General features: G+C 42.1%; 2 protein-coding genes and 1 long non-coding RNA gene across 3 annotated transcripts; all 3 read left to right on the top strand.

Moving 5' to 3' along the window:
• The first annotated feature begins 346 nt into the window (after window positions 1-346).
• LOC146389464 (uncharacterized) lies at window positions 347-1,165 on the top strand. The gene is given in 2 exon segments (XM_084914565.1): window positions 347-383; window positions 452-1,165. Coding segments are annotated over 2 exon segments (672 nt in total). The 3' UTR covers window positions 1,087-1,165.
• A 309-nt stretch (window positions 1,166-1,474) lies between these two features.
• LOC146389463 (uncharacterized) lies at window positions 1,475-2,925 on the top strand. The gene is made up of 3 exons (XR_014797607.1): window positions 1,475-1,998; window positions 2,131-2,187; window positions 2,280-2,925. It is a non-coding gene; the product is annotated as an uncharacterized LOC146389463 (long non-coding RNA).
• Window positions 2,926-4,927: 2,002 nt separating this feature from the next.
• LOC146389462 (uncharacterized) lies at window positions 4,928-17,983 on the top strand. The gene is made up of 10 exons (XM_084914551.1): window positions 4,928-4,964; window positions 6,473-6,829; window positions 9,669-9,785; window positions 10,224-10,568; window positions 11,311-11,649; window positions 15,149-15,490; window positions 15,565-15,900; window positions 16,249-16,333; window positions 16,685-16,748; window positions 16,865-17,983. The coding sequence occupies exons 1-9, from the start codon at window positions 4,928-4,930 to the stop codon at window positions 16,725-16,727; spliced, it is 2,001 nt and encodes a 666-aa protein (XP_084770677.1). The 3' UTR covers window positions 16,728-16,748; window positions 16,865-17,983.
• Window positions 17,984-19,735: the final 1,752 nt, after the last annotated feature.

Raw genomic sequence — 19,735 nt, 5'->3', positions numbered from 1 at the left:
AAATACATTTACTCTGTGTGTGCGTGTGTGTGTGTGTGTGTGTGTGTGTGTGTGTCCTCCAGTGTCTCTGTCTGTCAGTCCAAACCTTCAGCAGGTCTTCAGAGGATCTTCTTCAGTGTCTCTGAGTTGTGTTGATGATGGACAGACAGTTGATGGATGGACAGTGAAGAGGACCAGAGGAGGACCCACTGAGGACTGTGGAGCAGCTCCAGGCTTTGGGAGGGTTCATGGTTCCTCCTGTGTTCTGGATTGCTCCGTCTCGTCTGATGGAAGTTACTTCTGTGAGAACTCATCTGGACAGCAGAGCGATGAAGTGTCCATCAGTGTTTCAGGTACAGACAGTCAGATGTTCCAGCTGTGTCTCTGTGCAGATGTTTCCAGAGGTTGGATGTAAAATTGCTGTTTTTCCAAAGACATTGTGTCATGCTCTGTTTGTGTTTCTGTTGGTTAGATAAACGTGTGATCCTGGAGATTCCTGCACTTCCTGTGAGGACAGGAATTAACATGACCTTGCGTTGCAGACAGAGAAATGGTGGCACAGTCAGAGCTTATTTCTTCATTAATGGAAGTCATGTTGGGTCTGAATCTAAATCGGAGCTCATCATCACAAATGTCCAGCAGTCTGATGAAGGTCTCTACTCATGTTCTACTGACACATTTGGAGAATCTCATCAGAGCTTTCTGCGGGTCAGAGGTCAGAACACTGACATCACTTTTGTTTTAATGACAAGCACTCACCTGCTGACCTGATAATGAACTGACTGAACCATCTTCATCCTCACCACAGCCTGCACCTCTCCTGTTAACTCTCCCGATACTTCTGCATGTCCGTGTACTGGGACAGCATCTCCTCCTCTTTCCTCCTCCTCCTCCATCGTTGCCATGATAGCCGGTCTGGTTTCTGTGATTCTTCTGGTTCTAGTTCTGCTTGGAGCTCTGCTCCTCTATAGGAAATTAAAAGGTATAAAGTCTTTTAGATTTAACAGTTTGCAGTCAGATCAGTGTGGATCATATAAGAGTCTACAAGAGTGCAGCAGTGTCACATTCCTAAACCGTCCTCTGAAAGGCAGTGGGAAACCATTTTAACAGTGCTTCAGATGCTTTGTGATAATAACAATAACAATAACAATAACAACAACAATAAAAATAACAATAACAATAAAAATAACAATAACAATAATAATAATAAAAATAAAAATGATGTGACAGCTGTTTCTCCTCTACCGTCATGATCAGTGCACGGGCCTATAAAAGGGTTCACTCTGTTAAGTTGTTAGAGTTTAAACCAGTGCAGGACCAGAGTACTGTTTAGTTTACTTGCTCTTGTACTTTAAGAATTAAGTGATTATTTAATTAATCTTTAGCTGAGTGTTAATGTCCACTCTGGGCTCTACAATATATTTTGCATTAGAGTTTAAACAAGTAAGACCTGTGTGGTTTCATCTGCTTCTGACATACTTTATAATGTGAAAGTTTATGAGCTCTCATCTCTGTCAACAGGAAGCAGCCCAAGTGTAAACTTCATATCCTGTGGTCTACATACCTTATATGTACCTGTGGCTGTGACAGGATATGGTGTTTATGCTGGTACTCTTTGTGTTTGATGCTTGGTCAGCTCGGCATGAAAGCATTAAATTAAACATAACCTCATCCAACCAACATATTTTACAGCAATGTGTTACTGACTGACCTCCCAATAAAAAAATAATCATTATAATCATTTTCATCATTATCATCATCATCATAATTAACAGGATGAAACCTTGAGCAGAACCTGGAACCCAGATCTACTGTATAACTGCAGTATAACTAAGGAAGGATTTGAAGTGCTCTAATAGGGTGATATGGTACTATGAGGTCACTAAGATAAGAAGGACTTTAAACGAACAGTTTATTCACTAGAATATGTTTTTGTTTCCTGCTTCATTTATCAGGAAGGAGTGACTCATCTCCTCTTTCAGATGTCACCTATGCTGATGTCTCCTTCACACAGGACAGGTGTGTGTCACCAAAACACCAAAACAACCCACACACACACCATCCTTTATAGTTTTAGTCAACACACAATTTCTCACTGTGTGTGTGTGTGTGTGTGTGTGTGTGTGTGTGTGTGTGTGTGTGTGTGTCCAGACAAACATCCTGCTGATCCATTGAATGCCCACTTGGACGTAAGGTCTTACCCTTCAGGTAAACATGAGCAAAAACTGATGATGATGGTGGTGATTCAGTGTTCACCTTCACAACTACCTGATATTATTCCCTCATATTTCTGTCCCCAGGGTGTGCTCAGGTCAGTTATAGTCAGGTGGTCTTTAAAAAAAAGAAGAAATCTGATGGGTTGACAGGTAACCTTGACAACAACTCCTGAAATCAAACGCCATCAGCAAAATAATCACCTCAACCTGACATTACATGTTCTGTTTGAGCTTGTAGGGGGAGCTAGAGACAGCTTCTGTGCTCACTAACATTAAACACAAAATGTTAGTTCTGCTGGATCAGTTCAATTTATTTTATTTTAGCTGTGAACTTTAACCACCTGAGCTTACAGGTGTAGGGGCAAGTGGAAATGTGGTCTCAAATCTTAAATTGCACAAAGTCAGTGCAAATCCAAAAAAGGAAGCAGGAAGCGAGGGCGACCCAAAAGTTGGACATCTCAAAGGATGAGGAGAGGAAGATCAGAGATGCACAGCTCCCACCGCTAATCAGGATCTCGCCTGGACAACAACATATGACAACTCCATCACCCCCAACCGGGTGGACCTGATTCTGGTTCTGCTTAAGAGCTCTTCCTGTTAAATGGGAGTTTTTCCTTCCCACTGTCACCAAAGCACTTGCTGATAGCGGGTCATAAGATTCTCTGTATGTATTATTGTAGGTTCTACCTTACCTCGAGGTGACTGTTGTTGTGATTTGGTGCTGTATAAATAAAATCGAACTGAACAGGAGAGGATCAGGGTTCCTGAGTGCACAGGAACACTCAGCTGATCTGTGTGTCACGTGTGTTTTACAGCACCGGCCCCAAACCCCCAGGCCATGGACCAGTGGTCCGTGAGACGTTTGGTACCAGGCCACGAGAGTTGAGGCTCGGGTGGGAAATTTATGGTTTTCAGGGCCTTTATCGTTACATTTTTAAATGTTTTTATCATTAACTCAGTTTCCCTGGGTCCGCGTGTTATGAATAAGTCCTCTTTTTTTTGTTACTGGTACTGGTTTTATTTTGTTGTATTTATCCACAACACCTTAATAAAAATATTGTTGGACATATACGAAAAAGGTTGGGCAGCACAGAACAACAGTTTTGAGGTGTTTCACACAGAATGACCAAAGCCACTCTGTAAATGAATGAATGCATGAATTAATAATTTTAAACATTAAAATGTTTGCAGTGATTTCCACTGATTTAGACTGGTGAGCTGGCCAGGTCGTATCATCGTATAAGGGTGGCGGCTGACAACAGTTTTTGTTTGCTGGATCATTTTAGTTCAGCTGGGCGTCTTTCCTTTTGTTATATTTTAGTTCAAAATGTGTTAATTACATAAATAAAATGTAATTTTCTCTGTAGCACTTCATGGATTTCATAAGCAACACACCTTAGTTGTTCACACAAAGCATAAAAGTAAAAAAAATAATATATACAGTGTTATCTTCATTTTAGATGTCAAAAAGTATTTGCGGCTCCCAGTGTTTTCTTTTGCGTGGAAACCGGGTCCAAATGGCTCTTTCGGTGTTAAAGGTTGCTGACCCCTGTTCTACACCTTAGTTCACAGATTCACTTTGTCTAAGGTTTATTTCTGGGATTTCACACAACCCAGGATTCAAATCATGAATACATAATGGGCTTGGATTTACAACATTATGAATGAAATGTGCTCTAATTGGAAGAAGCAGGCCCCCCTCCCCTTTCGACGGGTTGTGTGTGAGACTTTAAATCATCAAACTGTAAATTATAAATTTTAAATTATCATTGATCCCTTTACCCCGAGTCCTAAAGTGTATATTTATTTTCTTACTCTTCTTTTATTTATTGTTTGTTTACTTGCACTGCTGTAACTGGAGCCTCGTCGTCTCGTCTCTCTATATACTGGACTGTATGTAGCGGAGATGACAATAAAGTTTACTTTGACTTCAGCAGCGAGCAGGCGCACTGAGGGCTCTCACGCTCACTTTTCGTGTACAGAATTTCGAAAAAACATCGGTGCAAATTATAAGTCTGTATCATGATGTCTGGTGTTTTTATTTTGTTTTATTTTGCGAGTTGGTTATTAGATGCCGCTCCAGCCAGCCAGAGAATCCCCCGCCGCCCCGCCCTCTCCTCTCTGCGCCGCAAGCAGCAGGCGCACCTCGCAAACGGAGGGCGCCCTTACTCCCAGCAAATGGGCAATAGAAAGCCGATCGGTGCCTATGCCATTCCCAATATGGCTGGCTGATGTCGGGGCAGCATGAGTACGAGCAATTTTTTATTTTTTTTTTTTTTTTTTTTGCCGATGCCCGTGATGCCGCCCCCCACCACGATGCCGCCCCGGGCAACCGCCCGTGTCGCCCGTATCAAAAACCGCTACTGACAGAGCTTTACAAACTACAAACACTTTACATTACAATTGTAATACACAATGTAACTGTAATGTAATTTACAATGTAATTGTAAAATACAATGTAACAATTGTAAACTACGACACAGAGCGATTTAAAAAAAAAAAGAATGATAGAGAGAATAAAAATAGAGCTTTTACTGAGCTCCTGCTGTCACTGACTGCAGCACTTTCCCCTCGGATGGAATAAAGAAGTCTCTGAATACGTCTCTATGAGCTTTTACTTTGAAGGTTGAAATCGAAAGTAAAACTTTCTTGTTACAGCTGGAAAGTTAGAGCCGTGTGAGTTTTTGGGTGTCGGGTGGAGCAGAGTTGGTTATCGTCTCTGTCACAGGAGGATGAAGAGCCTCGTGTCCTTCCTGCTGCTCGTGCACGGTAAGAACTTTGAACCCGTCTATAGTTGGGCTGCCGTCAGCCACAGGGGGATGTTTTCAGTATTTACCGGTCTCTGCTTCAACTCAGTGAATAACAGAATGCTGGATGAGTCACACTCAGTCACAGCTTAGTCTGTTACTCTCCAGGTTTTACAAGTAGTTTTGTATTTTACAAATGAAGTTTTGTCTCCAACTGAATGCAGAGTTTATTTTAACTCTTATATGTTAACCCAGTTTTTTTTTTTTACTTTTAAGAGCATGATTAGGATGTTTCACAACCTTTTCACAGTAAAGGAAGCGGTTGGCTGATCTCGGGTGACCTGTAGGAACTTTTATTAATGTCTTTCAAACAGAAGCAACACAAATGGTTGACATTTGTGTTGCTTCTGCTTCTTCTCAGCTTTACGTCATTAATACACCATAATCCCTGAACTCTGACCAGGAATGCTCCCACACAATCTGCAGTGATCAAACGTTTGCATTTCACTGATTTTACTGTCAAAGTAGGGGATGATGCTGGTGTGCCAGGAAGAAGTTTCCGTGTGTGTTTTTAGCTGGACTGAAAATGATTTTTACCCTGTGGCAGGAATGTTCAGGCTTAAAATGACTCTATATCATTTATGACAGATTAGATTAGATTAGACCAACAAGTCATTTACAGCAATTTGAATACAGGCAATAATTTTTTTGCCAATTAGCAGAAAATGTGTGTGTGAGGATTTGTCTAACAGCAGACAGAGAAGCGCATATGCTGAATGAGCTGCTTTTAAGGAAATAAACATGACTCGTGTCATGTGTGAGGACTTTACATCGAGTCTGAGGTCAGGTTAATCAGGGAAGGTGTGCAGTGACGTGAGATAATGAGCTTGTTTCAAATGTAAAAAGTGGAGTTTTGAAAACATAGAGGGTAAAAATATGAGCTCCCCGAGAAATGCTCAAGTACAGAAACCTGAAAACGAAACATCTGGAATTCAGAGAAGCGCTGGAGTTTGAAAATGGAAAATTTCTCTAAAGTAGCACAGGTCCATGTGTCCTCTTTAACATCAGTCTGTGAGCTGAGGATAGCAGCGGTTCTGGTCTGATGGAGGGTTCTAGCTGCTCAGCTGTCCTGGCTCTGCTTCGTCCTGTTGTTGAGCTCATGATGCTCCAGATGTTGTCAGCTGGTGAAAGGTCCGGACTGCAGGCAGGGCGGTTCAGCAGCCGGACTCTTCTCTTATGAAGCTGTGTTGCTGGAATAGATGAAGTCTGCGGTTTAGCATCCTTTGCTCAAACATGAAGGCCTTCCAAGAAAAACTTGTCTGCATGGAGCAGATGTTTCTTTGGCTCCTGATCATACCTTTGAGCGCTGATGGAGGCTCCTGATGGGCTTCAATATGTTTTCAAAGGTTTCTAGTGTTACACACTGTGGTCATTACTGGTACTAATTTAAAACCTGTTGTTAGAACTCATCCCGACATGTGACCCACCCTGTGGACAGACTGAATGACGACACTCTGTTTCTCTTATCAGTTTCCCAGCATGCCTCAGGGGTGGAAGTGTATGAGGTGTATGAAGGGGAGGAGTCTGTCCTGCTGCCCTGTCAGGTACCTGTTAATGTTTCCAGTAGCTCCACAGCAGTGGTCTGGGACCGTGATGAGTTCAAGATCCCAACAGTCCACATGCGTGTGGAGAGCGGAGATGATATTCTGAATGATCAGAACCATCGTTACACCAACCGAACATCGATGAAAGCCGATGCCCTGCAGACTGGAGACCTCAGCCTCACCCTGAGGAACCCTACAGTCTCTGATGGTGGGACCTACACCTGCATCGTCCGCAAATATGGACAAGATCAGAGCAAGACCCATGTGCAACTGAAGGTCAAAGGTCAGTGTGTGAAATCGTCTGTACTGTCGTTATGATGTGTGTACAGTAATGTGTGACTGGAGTATGAGATGTTGTAACTCTGAGCTCACACATCACCACTGGCTGATAACTAGGGCTGCCACAAACGATTATTTTGATAGTCGACTAGTCACCGATTATTTTTGCGATTAGTCGACTAATCAGATCATCATCCATTGGACGTAAAACATACAGCTTATTGTACCAGCAGCATCTGCTCTTATATAACTATCATTAGCTTACAGCTTTAAGTGTTTAAGGTATGTGCTAACTAAAAATAAAGACAATATGATAGTTTATTAAATTTAAATGAAATTTGCAGATTGTTTCGGTGGAGTTTAATAAACTCAGCCACCTGCTCCTTGCTATCTAAAATATAACAGGACACCGGAGTATATTCTCGAGCATCTCACACTTCTGATAATCAGCTGTCTGCTTGACGTTTATTCAGCTGTGTAAAAACTATAACTTTAATCTCAGCCAAACCGATTTACTCAGGAACAAATAAAATACTGAAAAAAGCCAAACAATAACATTTTAAGTTATCTAAGTGACTTATGTATGTTTAACCTGAGTAGCGAAAAACGGCGGTGGGTTTGAAAATGATTTGCCGGGAGTCCGGTGTTCTCATGGGCTCTAGTGAGCCTTGCCCCCGGCTAGCTATCGAGCTAGTGGGTAACAGACGTCTCCGAAAACGTCGGAGCGCTTTTGAAAATATGTGGTGTCTTGATAAACTGAGCAGATATTTGAGGTTTACACAGCTACATTCTCGCCTGAAAATATGTTAAACATTTATTTTGTGACCCAGAAAGAATAATTAGAGTAATATTAAAACTAACTAGCTGCCGCCATTGTTGGAAACTGAGCAGGGCCGCGCTATGAATTCTGGGACACAGCTTCTTCTTCTTCGGGGTTTAACGGCAGCTGGCATCCTTGTACATGCAGTGCTGCCATCTTCTGTTTCAGTCCGTTATTACACTCTTAAATCCTACTACTTATTCCTGCGTCTTTTGTGATCTTACAAAGCTTCAAACGACGCGTCGACTATTAAATTTGTCGTCGACGATTTTGATAGTCGACGTAATCGTGACTAGTCGACTAATCGTGGCAGCCCTACTGATAACACACATTCCAAAACACTGACTAAAGATTCGTGGAATTATACAGGTTCCATGGCCATTAAGTACACTCATGGGACACTTCATTAGGTACACCAGTAAGCTGTTCATTGATTTAAATATCTAATCAGCCAGTCACATGACACCAACTTACTGCACCTAGGCATGTAGACATGCTGAAAACAACCTGCGGAAGTTCAAACTAACCAACAGAATGGATTCAATTCAATTCAGTTAAATTTATATAGCACCAAATCACAAGAACAGTCGCCCCAAGGCGCTTTATATTGTACGGAAGGACAATGATGGAGAAGGAACAATGATTTTAGTGACTCTAAATGTGGCAATGAGTGCTGGTTTGAATACTTCACAAACTGGTGATTTGCAGGGATTTTCCCTCCAATCATCTGTGAGTTTACAGAGAAGGTCTGAAACACAGCTGCAGGCTAAGGCCACACCTTGGTAAATGGACTGGTTCTTATATAGCGCTTTTCTACTCTTCTGAGCACTCAAAGCGCTTTACACAACTTGTGCATTCAACCACTCACACCCATTCGCACAAGCACATTGTTCTAAGTGCTTTCTAAGTAACATTCACACACATTCATACTCCGATGGATGCATCGGAGAGCAATTTGGGGTTAATATCTTGCCCAAGGATATTTGGCATGCAGACTAGGGGAAGCCAGGAATTGAACCACCAACCTTCTGATCAGTAGATGACCTGCTCTACCGCCTGAGTTACAGCCATATCTATCTGCTAAGACCAGAGCACAGACTCACTGGACAACAGAGGGGTAGCATCTGTTTCCTGGCTTCTGCTGCAACATTCAGAGGTAGAGTCAGAGTTTGGTAAAAACATCATGAAAGCATGGATCCATGCTAACTTAAAGGCTTAGACAGCTGGTGGTGTGATGGTGTAGGGGAGATTTTCCTGAGACACTTTTGGCCACTTAAATACCAACTGAGCATTGTTTAAACCCCACAGCCATGAGTACTATTGCTGACCGTGTCCATCCCATAATGACCTCAGTGTATGCTTCCTGCAGGGTAACAAAGCTGAGATCATCTCAGACATGACAATGAGTTTACTGCACTCTGACGGCCTCCACAGTAACACATCTCAGTCCAACAGAGCATCCTTGGTATGTGCTGGAACAGAAGAGTCACATGATAAATGTGCAGCATGTGAGTGATGATGTCACATCTGAGCCATTAACAAGCTAGGCAAAAGGATACCAGCAAAGTGTACCTAATAAAGTGTCCAGTGAGGCTCTGTGACATTGACTCTGTAATGGTGTGAAATCTAAACTGAGAGATGTCCAAGTGTCTCCTGCAGGGGACACAATTCAACTTCAACACATATACACTCACTGCCACTTTATTAGGCACACCTGTTCAGCTTTTCTTTAATGCAAATATCTAATCAACCAATCACATGGCAGCAGCTCAGTGCATGCTGTAACTAATAAAATGTCTGCTTAGTAAGAACCTATCATCTTTTCACTTATAGGTTGCTGACATCTTGCTAGTTGAGCTGTAGATTGTACGGTCCACTTTTGTTACATTAAATAAAAATTGCATCTAAAACGATTTTATTTTGTGAATGAGCTCATTGATCAGGACACAGAGTAGTGAACGAGTGAGGAAATCTGCTGTGAATTCAACATGTTTCATGTTCAGGTTTCTTCTGTTCACCACAGAGCGTCCTCCGACCTGGCCCTGGGTCCTCTCTGGCATCCTGCCTATCTTGGCTCTCCTGGCTGTCAGCAGTGGGATCGTCATGTGTTATAGATATAAAAGGATGAAATGCCCAGCAGGTATGATGACCTTGTGTCTGTGTGTGCTGCTGTTTGGTTTGTTGTTGTAAGCCAGAACTGGACAGGAAGTAATGAGTGAATGATTTTCCTCTTATTCTTCCTTTGTGGGCACTCATTTCCCTGCAGAGGAAGGGGAACCCCGACATCCAGATGTGTGTCATCTGTCAGGAGAAGCTAGCTAATGTGAACATGGCTAAATGATTGTTAGTAGCTCTACATTGATCTGAGCTTTGTGCAGTTGTGGCTTGATGCTAATTTGCAACACTTGAGATTTGTGGCCCTAAAGACCTCCAGTGGATACAGTTCTTCTTATTTTTCTGTCCTCCATGACTTCAGCACTGAAACAATCAAACACCTTCTCTTTGAGGTCCTGGTAGAATGATGTGTTGGTTGTTGGTGTTGTGTGCACACCTCATGATCTGCTCTGTTTCCTCACAGACAGCCAGGTATTGATGGTGGAGATTTCAGAGGGAGAGAAAAAGTCTGTCCTGCTGCCCTTTAAGACCACAGAGGATCTTCCTCAGGATGCCACAGTGGAGTGGAGACTCACTGAACCCAAACACATGCAGGTTCACGTGTATGACAGTGGAAAAAATCAGCCGGACAAACAGGACGAGGTGTACCAAGGCCGCACAGAGATGAAGGAAGAGCCACTGAGAGATAAAGACCTCAGTCTGAAACTAAAGGAGCCCCGCATTATTGACACCGGAGTCTACACCTGCACCGTCAGCAGCAAGGATGGAAGCCTCCTACTTCAGAAAGTGGTGTCTCTCACTGTCAGAGGTGAGTGGAACAGCTTTGATTGTCTTCTGGATCCTCCATAAATTTGAACAAAATCAAACTGCTGCTGACACATTTTCATTTGAATGAATAAATGCAGACATTTTGATTAAACTTGCGAACTGAGGGAGCTGTGTGAATCCGATTAAGGCCTGCACAGACCTCTGAATGAAAAAAAAAAACCATGGGATAACATCTGCCATTTAATTCCCTGTATCAGCTCATTAACTCATTCATTTCCACACTGCTTCTTTCTTCTACAGAACTTAACATCTGGCTGTACTATGTCAGATCTCCATGGCAACATATCCATAACAAGAATTTTTGTCAATAAATTTACCACTGTCAATATAACAACACAAAAATAAGGGTCCATCACACCACATGTGACACACACAGAACCAGAGTCCAAACAAAAGTTTGATCCATGCTGTGTAGCAGAGGCTGTGATTCCTGCTGACTCACTGCTTTGTTAAAAACACAAATTCCCCAGCATCATGCTGAAGGGTAGACGCTGTAAGTTTCTGCAGGTGTGACAGAAGAAATCCAGAAGATTAAAGAAAGCAGCAGATAGCAGAGCAAAGCAGCGCTTTGTGCAGCCTCACACATCAACACACAAGCAGTCGAGCTCAAAGTCAGAGAAACACTGAAAACAGGAGCTGCTGGTTACACAGCAGAGGACATGATGGAGGATCAACCTCACTGATGTCTGTCTGTCTCATGTTCTACTGTGTTCTCCTCTCAGAGAGCCAGATGGAGACGGTGGAGGTGACAGAATGGAATAAGTCTGTCCTGCTGCCCTTTAAAACAAAAGATGACCTTTCTCAGGATGCCACAGTGGAGTGGAAACGCTCAGACTCCAAACACAGGAAAGTTCACACGTTTCAGAGCAGCCAGCACGTTTCAGGTGAACAGGACGAGATTTACAGAGGTCGCACAGAGATGAATAAAGAGGCAGTGAGAATCGGAGACCTCAGTCTGACCCTGAAAGAACTTGGCATCACTGACAGCAGAGTCTACACCTGCATCGTCTCCACGCATGGAAAAGTCCTGAAACAGAAAGTGGTGGTGCTCAGTGTCAGAGGTCAGTAAGCACATCACAGAGGCTGTGGTATGTTGTCAATTCCTGTTGTCAACACTCTGGACTCCATTGACTGTATGAAAAACATGAAAAAAGGGAATCTGCACTACTGGCCAAAAGTTTTAGAACACCCCACTTTTTCCAGTTATTTATTGGAATACAAGTCGTTCAATTCCAATGAATAGCTTGAAATGGTACCAAGGTAAGATGTGAACTGCCAGAGAAATCTTCACTTTCTAGTTTGTACAATACTTTCATTTCAAAGTGCAATGAAACATTTCACGACTTAATTTTCAATAAAAAAAACTGGTGTTCTAAAACTTTTGACAGGTAGTACATCTGACCAAGCATAACCATCTTAAACTTAACATATAGGTAAATAAGCAGTTAGCAGTGGCAATGTTAACATGTGTATAGTCAGTGTTGGGGAGAAACGGAATACATGTACCGCTGTTACGTATTTAAAATACAAAATATGAGTAACTGTATTCCGTTACAGTTACCGTTTAAAAAGGTGGTATTTAGAATACAGTTACTTTGTTGAAATAAATGGATTACACGGCGGTACTTCCCTGTTTCATATTGTCGCGGGTCAGGACTGTTTGGGTTTTGTTTGACAGCTGTTCTGTTGTTCCAGGCGGCAGCGTTACGGTTGCCATGGTTACAGGGTGACGCTCTGTCTCTGCGTGTTTCCTGGGTGAGAGAGGCCTTTTTGTTGTTGTTGTGCTAAGCTAATAGGAAGAATGCTACCGGTATAGCTCTAAAGAATGTAGCATCATAGGCAGTGTAGTCCGTGCTGCAGGGAGAATGGACTGCCATACCCGTTATGTGTCTGTGAGCGCGAGGAGGGAGAAAAAGGAAAAGTACGAGCTGTCATCGAGCAAAAACGGGAGCTGGAAGCATGTAAATATAATAATAACCACTGCAGCCAAGAAGAGAGCCTGACGAGCCCAGTTGTAAGTAAGCTATTAAGACTCGACTGTACACCGTGTTCGTGTTTTCCTCCAAAAACAATAAGTTCCGTTGGAGCAGCCTTTCAACGCCTCTCTCTGTCTCTCGCAAGCAAAGTTGACCCAGACAACAAAGTAAAGCTATTTTTCGGCTACGAGCCCAACACAGAACCCGACGTATTAGCCAGAGGTCCCTTTACTATGGTTCGGAGCCGTGGACCTTCAGTAACAGTAATAAATCACAGCAATAGTACATTCACGTAGTTGTAAACAGCATGATAATATATTAAGTAATCCAAAGTATTCAGAATACTCTCATTGAGTAACGTAACGGAATACGTTACAGAATACATTTTGGGGCATGTATTCTGTAATGGAATACATTTTAAAAGTAACCTTCCCAACACTGTTTATAGTAAATCCCAAAAAGTTGATTCTGTTCATCTGGATGTCACATGTTCAGTGGGAGAAACGTTTCATTGTGTGTGCTCAGCCCGTGTGAGGTTTATGTGTGTATTACTTTGTGTGCCTCCGACTGAGTGTGAAAGAAACTCATCCCAACACCTTCCTACCAAGTCCAAGGTGTTCTGGTTGTGGTGTTTAGAGCTGCCTACCAGTGGGTTCAGGATCGAAGCCAAAAACTTTGATCTTTCAGTTTCAGTACTGAGTAAAAAAAATGTGTGGTTTATTTTAATCAATGGGTTTGAAAAGCAAGGGCTGAAATTTCTTTGAGTTTCTCTGTAAGCACTCATTTAAATCCTGCTGTTAAAGGTATTTTACTATTTATTTGAATTTTTCTAAACATCTGCTAGGGCAAACTCACCTGCAGCTAGAGTATCATTGAGAGAGTGAAGAGCTGGTCCAGTTTCAGTGACCTAGAAGAAAACCACATTGTTCTTCCTCTATCCAAAGTACGACTAACGGATGGACTCTCCCTTCCAGCACCCTGGCACAGACTTTCCCAGGCAGGGTGAGGAGTGTGATCCTCCTATAGCTGGAACACACCCTCAGGTCCCCCTTCTTAACTTCCTAAGACCCGAACAACAAATTACCAGATTTCTTTTTACCTGATTTTTGTTTCTAAGAAAATGAGAGCCACATATGAGGATATTTGTTTAAAATTTCAATAGAACAGTAACAGTATAATGTCCTTGTAAGTGGATATCAGGGGTATGTAGAGCAAGATTTAGTATTTTGGTCTAAATAACCCAGAATGTGATGTCCACATATGTGGATGCCAGGTCCTAGGAGGTTAACCATCTTAAAGCCAACCAGACTCTGCTTCTTGGAGTGGAGTCCTGCTGACTCCAACTGCACACAAGGCCCATGACAGAATCCCAACAAGACAGTTTTTTTTCCATGGCTTCTCTGAACTCCTCCCACATCCTAGTTTTTCCTTCATCTACCACCCAAGCCACGTTCTGCTTAGCCTGTTGGTACTCATCAGCTGCCTCCTAAGTCCCACAGGGAAACAGAGCCCGATAGGACTCTTTCTTCTGCCTGATGTCTCAGTCAGAATGCTGTAGGTGATGGGAGTTGAAGATCTTACAGACCAGGACTTCTGCCAGGCATTCCCAGAGAAACCTTGCTATATATTTAGGTGCGCCAGGTCTCCAATGCATACAGCGTCCAAGACATTCGGCTTCAGATTGATCATCAATCACATGCATACACGTGCTTACAAGTGCACACACATACACACATAGTGCCTTGTCTTTTGTAACCATAGGGGGGTTTTACAATGGGAGGTGCTTGTGTGTACTGTAACTGTTTTCAATAAAAGGCGGTAAGTTGAGTCGAGGTCGTCTGTGGTTGGATTCAGTGCTTTCCTGAGACACCAAGCGGGCCTCCCTTGGTAGCAAGTAAAAGATGTTCGTCTTGTTTGTCGTTAATGAGAATAAGTTTCTAAACCAGCGGGGCCTGTGGAAGCGCAGACCCAACATCTGTATTGTCTGTTTGTCTATTCTGGCAAGTACATTGAAAGTAAAGCAAAAGATGGAGTACTTTTATATGTATACACATAAAAGGCCAACAAATGTGCCTGTGTGAACATTCACATTAAATAAATATTGTACCTGGAACTGCTTATATCCCTCATACACGCTCCTACAGGCTCTGGGGGTTTCCGATGATGCACTAAACAAATTTTTTTCATGCCCATATTTCACTCCCTGTATGTTCATACGCCACTAGTTCATGTCCTGAACTTTGTCTTCTCTCTGCTGCAGTTTGTTATTTGTCCTGTTTGTTATGTGTGGTCTCTCTGATCTTATTCCTCTACCCCCTCACCACCCAAAAGATGGCTACACCTCCTTGATCCTGTTTCTATTGGAAGTATCTTCTTATAAAAGATCATTTTGCTTCACATGTGTTGCTCAAATGAGATTACCTGATCAGTGTGGTTCTCTCTTTGGTATTTTAGAGTTATTTTCATTCTAAAGCACTCGGATATACTTTTGTTGGGATCTGACACTACATAAATCAAACTGATATGAATTAACTGCAGCACATAACTTCTGCCTGTCTGTACAACTTGTTTCTACTTTCTTCAGTCTACGAGCTTCAGACAGTGGAGGTGACACCGGGGGTGAAGCGTGTTCTGCTTCCCTTCAAAACCACAGCTGAGCTGCTTGAGGACGTCAGAGTGGAGTGGAGACGTTCAGACCTTGAAGATGTGAAGGTCCTTGTTTATGAGAACAGCCAAAACAAGCATGAAGAGCAACACCAGGACTATCATGACCGCCCTGAGATGAATGAAGAGCTACTGAGAACCGGAGACCTCACTCTGACCCTTTATTACCCTCGACTTACTGACAGTGGAGTCTACACCTGCACCGTCTACAAAAAAGATGGAGCCATCCTGAAACAGAAAGTAGTGATACTCAGTATCAGAGGTCAGTAAACTCATCTGAGGTCAGTAAATGTATAACTTGTGTCTGTTTTTACAGCTCATGTTGTATTTTATCAGGCTACAAGGTGGAAATAGTCGAAGTAACAAAGGGGAAGAAGTCTGTGCTGCTGCCCTTTAAAACCACTCTTGATCTACCCGATGATGTCACAATCGAGTGGAGGCGTGCTGATGCCAAAGACGCCGTCCACACCTATCAGGATGGCCAAAACCAGCTAGAAAAACAGGGACAGGATTACAGAGGTCGCACAGAGATGAATGAAGAGCCACTGAGGACTGGAGACCTCAGTCTGACCCTGAAGGATCCCCAAAACACCCACAGTGGTTTCTACATGTGCACAGTCTCCCAGGGTGAAGACATCCTTAGACAGAAAGTTGTGACGCTTACTGTCAGAGGTCAGTAAATGTAGCTTCCTCCACCTACTGCTCTTTTAGTTGAGGAACTGCTGTGAAAACATCAAGTGTCCATTTTTGTTGAGTCTCAGATGCCAAATAGATTCACTTAATACACTCATTCTGAAACTGACACTAAAATAAAACAATATTTAAATGTTAACTGTTAGTGTAATTTTATGGTTCTGCTTTGTCTTGAAATGAGGAAAGGTTCCCATAGTTTTCTTTGATATCACTGAGTAATGGTTGCAGTCCTGATTCCGATGTTTCAAATATTCTTGATAACTCGCACCAGAGATTGAAGACAAGTTAAATGAGACTCTGAATCAATGTTGTCTGTTTCCTCTGCAGGAAAACATGGTGCAAGCTTTACAGAGCGGTTTCAAGGCTTCAGAAATAAGAGAAAACCCATGACTGATGGACCTTCTTCCACTGTGTAAAGTCCTCTTCCTCTTCTTGTTGTTGTCTGTTGTAAAGTTGGTGTGAAATGTAAAGACTGGAGCTGGACCATTTATAGTTAATCTTTAACTCAGCGCACATCCTGCAGGTTTAAATCCAATATTTGCTAAAACCTCAGCTCACATCAGAACCTGAATACTGAAAGCATCATTCATCCTTCTTTCAATCTTCTTTACTGATCAAGTTTGTTTTATTTATATTAAATATCTAAGTGTAATCATGTGACTCATTATTTGGATCTTGGTGTCAAACTGGAAATAGCAATGTTACATCTGTTGATATTTTGCTTGCTTCTTCCTGACTGACTGTTCTGTCTTCTCTGGACCAGGATTTATGAATCTATTCCACTCACTACTAAAGAAGCAAGTTAAATGGAGGAGAAGAGCTGGCAGGTAGGTCATTGTGCACAGCCGTCCTTCTCACAAATGTTTGATTCAAATTACATGCAGATCTGTGTTTGATCCAGTGTGTATCTCTGACTGACTGTTCTCTCTCACCTTTGGAAAAGGACGATCTTTCGGATTACCACAGGCTTTATATTAGGGCCACTTAGTTTTCCCTGTATGCTCCACTTTGGTTCCACTTTTAGAAAACATAATCTCGGATGAACACCTGCTCATTCTCTGCAGCTGGATCCTTCACTTCCTGTCTGACAGACGCCAAGTGGTCAGACTGGGCAGCATCACCTCATCCCCCATCATAATGGACACTGGTGCTCCACAGTGTGTACTGAGCCCTCTCCTGTACTCACTCTGCACCTACGACTGCACGGCCACTAGCAACTCCAACATCATTGTGAAGTATGTGGACAACACCACAGTGGTGGGTCTTATCACCAAAGGTGATGAAACGGCTTACAGGGAGGAGGTCACTGTTGCCGAGACAACCATCTTACCCTCAACGTCGCAAAGACAAAGGAGTTGATAGTGGACTTCTGGAGGTGCAGAGAAGCACACTCCCCCATCACCATCAACGGAGCTGCTGTGGAGAGAGTGAGCAGCTTCCATTTCCTGGGTGTACATCTGGAAGAGGATCTCACATAGTCAGTACACACAAACAAAACAGTCTCCTTCTTTCTCAGGAGACTGAAAAGATTTGGCATAAGCCCCCACATCCTCAGGACCTTCTACCGCTGTGCCACTGAGAGCATCTTCACTGGATGCATTGCCACCTGAATGACAACAGCACTGCTTACAACTGCAAAGCTCTCCAGAGAGTAGTGCGGTGTGCTGAATGGATAATTGGAGGTGAGCTTCCCTCCCTCCAGGACATCTACAGGTCGACATTCCTGTAATTATCGATTTTGACACTATGCACTCCATACTGTACATAAATGTCATTTGTTTTGCACATTTCCAACTGCTGACCTCCGTATATTTTATTTTTATTTAATTTTATATATATGTATACACACACACACACACACACACACATGTAGATATACATATTTAGAATACATATTCAGTAATGCACATACACTCTTATATTTGTACATGTATTTATCCATTCTTATATTTTGCTTTGTTCTTATGTTTTTGTATTTTGCACACCTGTTGCTTGTGAAGCTTGCACACAAGAATTTCACTCTCATGTGCTGTTCCAGTGTACCAGTAATGTGATGTGACAATAAAAGTGATTTGATTTGATTAGAAGTTTAAAGATGGTCTGTCTTTCGAGCTTTGAGAGTTCCTAGTGCATAAATCTGACACGTTTTCTTTTGATTTTCTTTATTGATTGTCTGGGTCAGCTGCTACAACTTCTCAGGTTCATGAGCATGTGGATGCCGAGGGTCCGGGCTGATGCAAAAATGTTTCTGTACCCCCTCTGCTGAGTTCTCCTGATATAATTTACTTTCTCTAGTAAAATTAGGTCTGAGACTTCATTAATGATAAAGTTAAAGCTCTGATAGATTGTTGCAGTAGCAACCCAAGCTCATTAAGCAGACCAACTTGTGCTATTACCGACCTAATAGCCTGTTGTCTTACTGACCATGAAAGCAACCCTGGGTAAGATACTGATCCTGAGATATTGTTTTGGTCTCATGTGGTCTCGATGACCGACCTTGTCAGGTACCCTTCATGTCCCTTTTGGAGCTAAAAAGAGGTCAGGCTAGCTTTTTTGCTTGTCAATACAAATGAACATGTGTAGACCTTCAGTGTGCTCACAGACATGTTCCAGTGTGAGGGGAGTTCATTGATCAAGTCTGCACCTGGAGGAAAAGTGTCTCCTGTTTATTACACTATGACTTGTAAGAGCCATATTTTTACATTTTTATATCTGTTGTTGTCTGTGAAGTAAATATACAAAGCAGTTCATGATGCAGTTTAAAGTAAACTGTGTAAGAGTGACTTTGTTGTCTGGCCTCTGAAGATGGCCAAGTTTATACAATACAGCTACGTTAGATTACCTCTTTTAGTATTTATTGTTTTAATTTATTTTCATGAATTTATTTAATTAAAAAGGAGAGACTTTAGAGAAATCCCCCCCTGTCAAAAGTTGGCTATCAATCCAGTCCATATGCTCTGGCACAGGCTCCGCCCACCCGGCAGTGCATGAACTTGACTTTTACTTTCATCTTTCTGCACATTCACAGTTACAGCTCATGTTTGTACTGCAGGTTTTCAGACATGACCATTAATGCTGAAGCAAAGAAGATGTGACACTGACCGATAGTGAAACTGAGACACTGACCAGAGAAGTTCAGGATTCTGGTCAGACCAGAGACACAAAAACACAAAAATAAAAACAAAGTGTTAAAAATGACCACCACAGATCAGGTGACGTTTTTTGTTTTTTTAACGAAGCAGTTTATAAATAGTACTCTGTGTTTATTTATTTAAATGTATGTTTGTAAACTGAAAATATTGTGAATGAATGAAATATGAAACAAGCAAAACATGCACATGGTTTATCTGTGCAACACCCTCAGCTGGGTTTCTGGACACTGGAAACCCAACAACTGTACTGTGCCATTATGACCCATGAACCAGCCAACCTCTACCAAGTGGTTCTTTCTACTGTCAGGTGACTTTTTGTCTGTATCATATGTACTTAGTTTGATTTCTTTCTTTTTTTACAAACTACTCTGAACTTTGAAGTAGACTTTTACCTAAAGTGTTGCTGTTGCTGTTAATGTTTTTATAAGAAATAGGTGGTGGGTTGCAAACCTGTCATAAAACACAGTTACAAAGGATCACCTGCACCAACAAACTGCCTTACAGACAGGAAGCTGACTCTAACAGTTTATTGCTTCATCATTTTATTTCAGTGATGTTCAGAACATTATTATTTTTTATATACGTGCATTACTTATGCCTCATAAACAGTTTTGTATTCATATAAACATGACTGATTAATGTGTACCTCAGTAAAGTTCGGG

Source organism: Perissodus microlepis, chromosome 3 (assembly GCF_051167445.1).
Source record: "Perissodus microlepis isolate ML-2025 ecotype Zambia chromosome 3, ASM5116744v1, whole genome shotgun sequence".
Taxonomy (NCBI): Eukaryota; Metazoa; Chordata; class Actinopteri; order Cichliformes; family Cichlidae; genus Perissodus; species Perissodus microlepis.
Note: the sequence above shows the minus strand (reverse complement) of the source record. Positions and strands in the feature narration are given on the sequence as shown.

What these genes read in the sequence shown, in the direction of transcription:
- LOC146389462 (XM_084914551.1), top strand. Translation starts at nt 4,928, where the DNA reads ATGAAGAGCCTCGTGTCCTTCCTGCTGCTCGTGCACG. An exon ending in GGTGTCTCTCACTGTCAGAG is followed by an intron (nt 10,569 to 11,310) that starts GTGAGTGGAACA and finishes TTCTCCTCTCAG; the next exon opens with AGAGCCAGATGGAGACGGTG. An exon ending in GGTGGTGCTCAGTGTCAGAG is followed by an intron (nt 11,650 to 15,148) that starts GTCAGTAAGCAC and finishes TACTTTCTTCAG; the next exon opens with TCTACGAGCTTCAGACAGTG.